The sequence below is a fragment of the Drosophila montana genome, unplaced genomic scaffold (genome assembly GCF_035044405.1).
Source record: "Drosophila montana isolate Dmon_TW-CO22-7 unplaced genomic scaffold, ASM3504440v1 contig_2669_1, whole genome shotgun sequence".
Classification (NCBI taxonomy): domain Eukaryota; kingdom Metazoa; phylum Arthropoda; class Insecta; order Diptera; family Drosophilidae; genus Drosophila; species Drosophila montana.
This window is the reverse complement of record NW_026997536.1, coordinates 348,427-358,997: the sequence shown is the minus strand read 5'-3', so window position 1 is coordinate 358,997 and position 10,571 is coordinate 348,427. Positions and strand designations below refer to the sequence as shown.

General features: G+C 39.0%; 1 protein-coding gene across 1 annotated transcript; it reads left to right on the top strand.

Annotated features, from left to right (window-relative positions):
• Positions 1 to 7,113: 7,113 nt before the first annotated feature.
• On the top strand, positions 7,114 to 8,868 carry LOC135429693 (uncharacterized). Its single transcript, XM_064684111.1, has 2 exons — positions 7,114 to 7,320; positions 7,380 to 8,868. Exons 1-2 carry the CDS (start codon positions 7,290 to 7,292, stop codon positions 8,786 to 8,788), a joined length of 1,440 nt encoding a protein of 479 aa, XP_064540181.1. The 5' UTR covers positions 7,114 to 7,289; the 3' UTR covers positions 8,789 to 8,868.
• Positions 8,869 to 10,571: the final 1,703 nt, after the last annotated feature.

Here is a 10,571-nt window from a genome sequence, read left to right as displayed (position 1 = left end):
TTGTCGACAAAAACTGCCTAATTTTTTACCTGAGCTTAAGGACAGGGAAATCTATGGTATTTTGTAGTTTTATATTTTTGTATTATTTGTCAAATAGCCGTGCTAATACAACCAGGCAAGCGTACCTGGCTCTGAGTTACCCTGTATCCCATTCTAATTAACTCTGGGATATTTATTTAAATGTAATGCTGGTTTTGGCGACCTTTCAATGCGCTGCCATAATGTATCGGTAAACAAAATTGTGTTCAAACAAAATTGTGTTCTTTTTGTTTTAAATAAATCCCCAAACCTCGAGCCAGCTAAACAAATACTTATTTAAAATTTATTTAAATTTGTATTTTAGGATATTTAAGACTTCAAACATATGAAAATACGCCATATAGGATCGAATTTCTTCTTCTAAATGTTACACACATATGCAAAGCGTTTGTATGCGAATAGGCTCTAAATTCATTTGATGTATATATCAATAACATATTTAAAGCATATGTTATTATATTGCAGCGTTAAAGTTAAAATGAATTTGACGCTCGCAAAAGGTAGGCAAAATAAATTTAAAATATTCGCTTGATGAAATGTGACTTAAAGTCAGATTTCATGTTTATGTTGAGGCCGCGAATACGCAATCCTATAAATGATATGAAATAATCCACATTCTTTTGGGCTCTTTGTCTGCTTACAAGTATTTTGAGGGTGGTGCCACGAAGGCGTGGCTGCCGCCTCAAAACAAAACAAAATGTAACGAGCGCAATTTAAAGGCAATAAAAAAGCGAAGCAAAGACATAAAAAATACATCAGAGTCCTTACGCGGTGCTATGTGTGTGGGTGTTGCCATTTTTGTTTTTGAAATAAATATTTCAATGGAAAAATGTTTAAAGCTGTGAGCATGAGAAATGCGTAAATAATAATCCACGCCAGGCCACACGCAGAAGGCTGCAGAGGAAGCAAAGGACTTCAACTGGAAATCAGCGGAAATGGTCGTGCAGCCATTTTGTTTTTGGAGTAACAAATGTTGCCAGCCTTTCGGGGCTCGGCTCTTGTAATTGTATGCCGCACATGCTGTCATACATGCGGCTTTACAACACAAGCACCTCCCCCAACCACCCATTCATGGCTCAACCCCCCGTCACGGCAGCATAACAATAAAAAAAAGATTCACGCGCCTTAATGTCGGCAAGTTGACAACACGGAGTGTTAGCGGATTTACAGCACCACCACAGCGCACAAAACCACAACACACACACAACACATACACCCCCACCCCTCCCGGCGCACACACACATATGCACCCACACCCAGGCAGATATACTAAAGCCAAAGGATTTTTATTGTGCTTGGCAAACTGTTTTGATTGATACATTTTGCGTTTGGTATTTTAAAGGACTTAAATAAGAATTTCTTAAGCATGACAAATTGTTTAGATTTGTGGCTTTAAGAATTCGAGAAATGTTTTTTGATAAAACGCTTTTTCATTTTTCCCAAGTAAAATGACATGTTCCCATTTAATTTACAAATTGTTTCCCACTATAATGCGCGCCTCGTCAATGCTCGAGTGTGCACTAGCTTTGGGCTTACCTCAAAACCGAGCAGCTCAGGTATACCTTTAATTATGCTATTGGTGGCCAACATGTTGCACTCAACCTAATTATGTAAACTATGCCAACATGTGTAACATATACCGTATATCTATAATATGCACATAAATATATACATATATATATATATACATACATGGACGGTTGTGGATGCATTTATTACATTTATGCGAATATAAACGCACCTGATGCATGGCTTGTGGCAATGTCGGTTAAGTAGCTCATTAACTTCAATACATTCAATCATTTGATTAAAACACATACACACAAACAATGGAACTCAATCATATGTACCCACACCTGATTGACGTTTTGAGTCTGTTACAAGCGGCATGGGCTTGTATTACAATCTTAATGCTTGCTCAATGTTAAAGCTATTGGCACATAATTTTAAACCAAATTCGGTTTTGCAAGCACAGGTGCTTGCATTATGAAAAGTGAGTTAGGACGTGGGCTTTTTTAAGTGTTCTATTATAGTCAGACCAAATTATATTTGGCAACAATTAATGGAAATTATTGCTGGCTTAGAACCGGAGATCGCTCGCTTGTTTGTTCGATGCTCAGACATCTAGCTACGCAGGCTCATGACTTTGAGCACTAACATTCCACCTCTAAGTCTTCACTTGGTGCAACTGTTTCTGCCTGCATTAGTCAATTCTAAATGATTAATTCTCTGACCACGCCCTGCACATGGCTGCAGCTTACGGGGCACCAATGCGTATACGCTCTGCCTGCCATAAGATTAATTATGGTTAATAAAAATCATGCAATTTGTTATTGCCGCAGCTGTGGGCTCAGTTAAGTTAACGTCCTTGTCAATGATCTGGGTTACGCTGTTGTGTGCTGCTGTCGACTCTATTGTGGTATTTGCAGTTGAGGCATTCGTGTGGCCGCCTGCATTATTATGCTCATTATTAAGCGCTTCTGACGGTATTTCATAGTCCGGCGACGGCAAGTCGACCAGGCAGCCGCACAATGAGCGCTTGAGGAATTGCATTAGGGCATGTGAGTAATTATAATTCATTTAAAGAGACGAAGTGGCGGCAAGCAAGTCATGTAGGAAGACTTGAAAGGCAATATAGTTAAAGGTTATCTTAAAAAGTCTTTATAAAACTCTTCGTGGCCACTGAAAATTGCATTATCATTATCATTATCATTATCATTATCATTATCATTATCATTATCATTATCATTATCATTATCATTATCATTATCATTATCATTATCATTATCATTATCATTATCATTATCATTATCATTATCATTATCATTATCATTATCATTATCATTATCATTATCATTATCATTATCATTATCATTATCATTATCATTATCATTATCATTATCATTATCATTATCAGTATCATTATCATTATCATTATCATTATCATTATGATTATCATTATCATTATCATTATCATTATCATTATCATTATCATTATCATTATCATTATCACTATCATTATCATTATCATTATCATTATCATTATCATTATCATTATCATTATCATTATCATTATCATAATCATAATCATTATCATTATCATTATCATTATCATTATCATTATCATTATCATTATCATTATCATTATCATTATCATTATCATTATCATTATCATTATCATTATCATTATCATTATCATTATCATTATCATTATCATTATCATTATAATAAAATTATCGTACTTGACTTTTAATTATTATTATAATTATCATTATCATTATTCAGAATATTATTTAGTTGCTTTTCTAATTCTGAATGATACTCAATATTTAATTGTAATAAAATGTAATTGTAATCATTTTAATTATTATTATTATTCAGAATAGCTTCTTATTTAATTCTGAATTATACTCAATGTTTAAATTCCCATTATTTTTGACACTGTGTGTTGTTTCTTCTGGATTTTCTACTATCTACGCTCATTAAACGTGTTTCGAATTGTGTGTTTATTTACAATGGCTTTCATTGATTTGCATCGGATAGGTTTGAATCGATTGAACGATTACCGCACTTAATTGCACAATGTTTAATTAATCTCCTTGAGCGTGACAAAAGCCTCTACTTAGGAAGTAGTTCTGTTGCTATCAATAGCCAGTTGAGTTTCTAAAGCAAACAAGCAATTTGGCTCAAGATACAATGCAAACTGTGCGGAAAAGTCAAACTCAACTTTAGTGAGCTGCAATTTTCGATTAAAATTCCAGTTGGCGATTCAATTAAACACTAATTAAAAGACATTTTTCCGCAGCTCGCAGCTGGCAGTTAGCATCCCTTTGATAGGTCCCCTTTGCCAGTCTCAGGTCTCAGTCAGTCACACGCCCATTGGACAGCTCAGCTTGTCAGCTTGGCAAAGGACTATGGGCGCTGAAAAGACTGCCAACAGGATAAGGCAAGTCGACAAATGTGCTGCACCAGTGATAGACGTGCAACGGGTGGGTGTCATGCAATAAATGTCATAAGGGAAGCAAAAAAAAAAAAAGAAACTAAATCAAAGGCAACGTTTTTTCCGCATTTTGCTTAGCTCTGCTTTTCGTGCGACCCTTTTCCCGCTGGCTGTGAGTGCGTTAATTTTTTGCCTAAGTCCGGACCGAAAGGAAATTCGTTTTTCCTTTTACCTTATGCCGTTCAGAGTAAATGTTTTTTCCTGCACCGGGAGAATTTTGTGGATAATGTCAACGCTTAAATAGGGCCAAACCTTAAAAATGCATAATTAATTGTTCCAAAGGGAAATTTAGTAAACCTCAAGTCAATTGTGCTAACAGAGCTAGAGCAGCGCACCGCAGCCAGTAAAACGTTACGGGTGAATTATTTTCTCTCGCGTGAGAAAAAAATGTTTAGCCAGGGAACGGTGCGGCTAACGGATAGAAATTGCGAGAGTTTTAAGGGAACTTTTGAATACTTTTATAATATATGATGTTCCTTTATTGCTCTTTAGAAAGCTTTACACCACGCCTGTAAAACGTTGCGGATGAAACATGTTCTCTAACGTGACAGTCAGAACAATGTACTTTTTAAAAGCAATATTGCATACTAAGTTATTCAGTCATTTTTATGGTATCCACTTTAGTTATCTCTAAAGCGTGATCTTAAGTTTCCGCAGTTCTGCCAATCACTTGTCCAGCGTTCAAAGCGTGTCAGGAACATTGCCTAATTATAAATGTTTTATAAGTAAATTATCCAAGCGCGTAATTTTGTGCAGCCTCCCTGCATTGAATGATGCCTGACGCTGGCAAGGACTCGGCACAATTTTCTGGTTGCTTGGGTGCATCAAAGCATCGCCGTGACAGAGTTGTCATGGCCAGCCAAGTACAAAATATCGAATGACACGCTGTCGGTAAACTACTTAATTGCATATATATCTAATTAGCAAACTTTTCGCGCGTCTGTAACTTTTTTGATGCTGCAGTGCGCCTGTGGCCAGTAGCTGCCAGAGTTGCCAACGTTATGCTGTTGGTTGCAGGCAGTATTGCTTTGCATATAATTAATTTGTCGCTAAGCCAGAAGCGAATACGATTGACATTTATGATACGGGAGGCGGTATTAACAAATTATTTGCTGACTATCATGGAAGGGGCTTGACAATGCGAACGCGGCAAAAGTTATGGCTGGCTAATGCTATAATCGGATTTGCGCTGGAAAATTCATTGAATTAATTTTTATTGAAAAAAAAGTAAGAGGGTGGGATAGAAATGTAAAGCCAAGGCACAAATAATAATGGCCAAAACGCGTACGTGACCGAAGCCAAAAACGGAAGCGGGTCAACCAATACCGCGCGGCCGGCTCAATTCGCATAAATTTCAACTAATTACAATTTCAGTGTCCGGTGCACACAATCAATGGGAAAACCATAACAATTACAAATACAAATAAAAGGAAAACTTTGAAAAAAAAGGGAAAAGCTAGCCACACACACCCAAACAGACAGCGAGAACAGATGACGGTTATGACCAGTGCTCTTAATGGCTGGACGTGAGTAGAGGGCTAAGAGCATGCTTGGTTTGGCCATTTTGTGGTCATGGCCGGGCCAATAACAACTACAACAACACAAACAGCTGCGAGGGTGCATTGATGCGTTTTGGCCCGGCGCGTCTTTTGTATTTGTGTTTGTACTTTTGGCTTTGTGCTGTTAAACCCTGTTGGCCGTTCTCGCTGATGGCGCGACCACAGTGAAAACTCATTAATTTATTCTTCTCTTCGTTTGTTGAACTTAAAATAACAGCGTTAATCCGCTTAGCGCCGCCATTGACTAAAAACAACGACAACAACTACAACAACTAAGAGTGCTTTAGTCAGTGCAGCTCGACTAGGAGATACCCTGCATATGCTATACGGGAATCTACATTTAGTGTCTGTAGCTCTTATAGTTTCCCAATAAGTCCAAAGACAGAATATCTTTAATATAATTGTATAATAATTAATATAATTTGAAGCAAACCTAATCTGACGTCAAGAGAAGATACGCTCGAATTGTCATGTCTTTGAGAGCGTTCGATTCATACAAATGAATAGAGAGACAGTTGAACTTATTGACCTTGATTCGCCTGTTGATGCTGATCAAGAACATCAGTATATAAAGTATATTCTGTTCTGTTGCACAAAAACATTATGCCCTACCGACCATTTTTAGTGGGCTCAGGGTATAACAATGGAAAGCTCACTTGTCGCCAGGCTTCGCGCTCGTTGACTGAAAACACAGGCAGCTTGACCGAGGAGCACGGCTGAATAGGGGGTTGGGGCTCCGCTGCTGCGGTTTACATTGCCATGATATCCAACTGAATCCGAATGCTGACAATGACTATGACGAGGCGCAGCAAACAAAATGAATTAAGGAAACCGCAATGACATAGTTACAGTAGCACAACGCGCCACTCAGACAAATACATATGCACATATAAAGATATATAAATATATATGTGTATATATATACATATATATATATACAGTCAGGGAGCCCATGTAGTTATCCGTTTATGTCTCGCTGCTTCGTTGGTTGAACGACTTGCACTTGGCCATAAAGTCACAGCACAAAAGCCAGACGCCATGGGCGGCTCTTGACTAGATTGGAATTTGGACCATGTATAGTGTATATGTATGTATAGCGAGTGTGTGCATCCTTTGGCGAGCATACTTTAGGTAAAAAGTTTTTCAACTTGGCTTGAACTTGTGGCAATGATGGGTCAAGACTTGGCGACCATAAAGTCAACTGCTGACCTTTGCTTCACTGACCATTCAACAAAGTTGCACACTCAGAAGGATTCTAATGTTCCTAATTGTATAAATGTATTTGTGGGAGGAAATAACTGCCTCAGAAGCACATGACACTTGAGTGCCTGAAAGAAAATATTAATTTTCTGATTTTAAAATATAATTTTCAGTCTTTCTGTATAGTATTAACATTCGATATTTGAATAGTTGGGAATATGAAGAAGATAAAAAAAGTAAAACAGGCTTCTATTAACAATATAACTTTTTATATACTACACTCTAGTTAAGAAGAAATCCTTTAAAAAATCCTCAAATTATGGTTCAAATATCGCTTCGATAAACGATAAAAGCTCATCCCGATTTTGTATGCTGCTTTAGCATCGCTTCATAAATGCGAGGTGGCAGCTCTGTTCTCAGCCAAAATAAGTGGTTCGATTTTCGAGTGCGCTTTTAGCGAGAAGTTTTAAAAGTTTTCCAATTAATGTTAAATGAAAAGTGAGAAATTGCTTACAATGTCGAGTAAGTGCATATAGAAAAAATTTAAATCATTTCGGCATAACTATCAACTAAATCAACAGCAAAAGCTACACAGAGCGTCAGCGTAAATGCTTCCACTGCTAGTACGTCCGCTGTCAAAGCAACGGATGTCCAGGCTCCGGAGACGCCAACTCTTAGCCAGACTTATGCCACGTTGCGAATCTGCCTGAGATATGGTGATAGTGGCGCCAACATCTTCGGTCGGTTGATCAAGGTCTTGGAGGCAAGTGATTTAATACAAATTCTGAAAATGCTGCCCGATGAGGAGCTGGAGCGTTTTATGCCCATGCTGGGTCAGCGTTTGACGCGGCTGCGTCTGGAGATGGGTGAAATACCGCAGCTGTACAGCCTCTGTCGTAAAATGGGCGTGCCGGAGCTGCTGCAGGTGCGCAACTGCGAAGTTGCGCAAAGCAAGCCAAAGCCGAACGTCACCAGCTCCAGCACAAGCAACAGCAGTTTCGACTGCCATCTGCAGTTACTGGGCAAGCTTGTGCCGCGCCTGGAGCTGCTCAATGTGCATGCCGCCGTTGTGCCACCCTTTCCGAACAATTTGCGACATTTGCGCGCGCTGCTGCTGCGCCAGAACCCCTCGCAGGCAGTGCTGGATCAGATCTGTGCCAATTGTCCGCAGCTGCAGCAGCTTTTTCTGCGTAACGAGACGCACGCCTCGCTGGACGTGACAAACATTTTGAAGTGTTTTCAATTGAAGGAGCTGCAGCTGCCGCTGATGCTGCACTCTCCGCTGGCCGTCTGCCACTTGGCGCATCTGGAGCATTTGTCGCTGCAGCGTATGCAGCTCTGGCCGGGCATGGACTGGCTGCCCATTGTCAGGGAGATCATCAATGCCAAGCGCTATGAGCTGCGCACTCTGAAATTTGATGGCAGTTGGCTCTCCGCACCGCTGGATCTGTCGGTGCTGCAGCTGAAATACTGCTGGGCTCTCCGGGAGTTGCTGCTGAGCAATTGTAAGCTCGCGGATCAGACACCGCAACCTGAGCTGCCGCTCAGCTGTCAGCGTTTTGGGCTGAGAGGCTGCACGCTGAACCGGCTGCTGCGCTATCTGAAAAACAATGCACAGCTGCAGGTGCTCGAGTTTTTTGAGTGCCAGCTAGTTGCCGGCGGTGGTCAATTATTGCAGCATATGCTCAAGCAGCGCCAGAGCCTGCCAGCAGTGATGCCGCTGCTGCTGCGCTTTAGCCACTCGACGCCTTTGCGTTCGGAGCTCACGAGCTGGACGCCACGAAGGCGACAGCACTATGAGAAATGGCTGCAGGTGCAGGAGCTGGATGAACATGAGCCCACCTGGAAGCAGCCGCTTGGCACAATTAGCATGACATTCGGCAAGCCACTTAACTATACGCCCGATATAGATCTAGGCAGCGTTAGCCAGAACCCAATCCCGTTGACTCACAAACATTTGAATGCTTCGCATAACGCAACTCTGGGTTGACTTCCATCGAATGAAAAAAGGATATTTCTTTTTATTTTTTGTTGAACTGCCAAACTATATAATAATATTATTGTGTTTTATATTCCGATTATTTTTTAAGTTGTTTTTTTTATACTCTTTATTTGTAGATTTTGTCAGGAACGTTTAAAATGTTACAAGCTTTAACTGAAGTATTAATCTATATCTCATACTTACAATTTAACGTTAGTTATTTTTTGACCGAATTATATTAGTTTACACCTGGAAGTAGAGATAGGTGCGTTCATCATTTTCAAGGACAGGGCCGGCACGAAAATGAAGAATGCACTTAAAAAAATACCAGACACGCATTTTGTTATGTCTAACATTTCGACTATTCTGTCGAAAACTTTTAATACAACTGCGAACACCTTATTGGGGTTTGCTTCTATGCTACTGTAGCCCATTAGTCAAGTACAGAATATTGCAAACCAAGTCATAATTTTCGTCACAGAACTATGCCAAAAAATAAACTTCCCATGTTATTTGCTAGATTAAAATTTTTTAATATTTATATAAAAATAACTTTAGTTTAGGATTTTAATTTTTTTATACCCTGAACCCATTAAAAATGGGTAATCAGGGTATATTGTATTTGTGCAAATGAATGTAACAGGCAGAAGGAAGCATCTCCGACCCCATAAAGTATATATATTCTTGATCAGCATCAATAGCCGAGTCGATCTAGCCATGTCCGTCTGTCTGTCCGTCCGTCAGTCTGTCTTTCCGTCCGCCTGACCGTATGTATGAACGCAAGGATATCAGAACCTATAAGAGCTAGAGACTTGAAATTTAGCTGTAGGTCCTCCTAATGCCCGCGCAGATCGAATTTGTTTCCGATATTCGATACCTTGTCCCGTTTCCAAGTAATCGATAAAAATCGATATCGAAATCTAGTTTTTTGAGCAATTTCGGCAAAAAATATGAGCTAGAGTCACCAAAACTTGACATGTAGCTTCTATATATATCAAGTATCTTTCATTTTATACCTATCACCACCTCCCCGCTACCACCACAAAGCTATTAATCAAGTTAATTATCCAACTTGTATTGCCCATCAATTTAAGCCACGATTTATAAGCAATTGCATTTTTGAGAATACACAAAAATTCTTTATTCTATTCTACAATAAGATGTACTGTCGAAAATTTCATTAAGATCGGTTAAGAAACACAAAAGTTATGCGCGAACGTGTTAGCAGCATAGCTGCTGCGCAAATTCCAAGAATTTCTGTATACATGTACACACACACACATTCATGCGCGTCTGCTTTGAATTCTATTAACAGCATTGCATTTGCGATTGTATTGTATTCTGTGCTGTTATTTTAATTGGTTTTTTTACTCATCAAAGTTATTGGTGTGGCCCTTGAGTAGAGGCAGCGGCAAGTGGTGCGGTTAATTGCGAGTTCGAACCCTGCCAAGGGAACAATTTTTTTTTTCTTTTTTTTTTTATTACTTCTAAATCAAACGAGCGTGTAGCGCGAGATGCATTTGGTGTCGGAAGAAGAGGGTTCAGGGTATCCCCTAGTCGGGAGCTCCCGACTAGAACCTCTTACCTGTTAACATATAATTTCTAGAAAATTTAGGTTAAATTTGTTTTTTTTTTATAATTTTTATAAAAATGTATTGAACCTTTTTTATTTAGTAGTTTTTAAAAAACTATTTTATTTATTTTTTCCTACAATTTGTATAAAAACTAGTTTAGTTTTTATATAATTTGTTTAAAAGCTGATCAAAATTAGTATTTGTTCTACAATTTGTGT

Excerpts from the sequence above, each read along its gene's own strand:
- LOC135429693 (XM_064684111.1), top strand. The coding sequence starts at position 7,290 with ATGAAAAGTGAGAAATTGCTTACAATGTCGA. Across the intron at positions 7,321-7,379 it reads GAAATTGCTTACAATGTCGA|CAAAAGCTACACAGAGCGTC; the intron begins GTAAGTGCATAT and ends CTAAATCAACAG.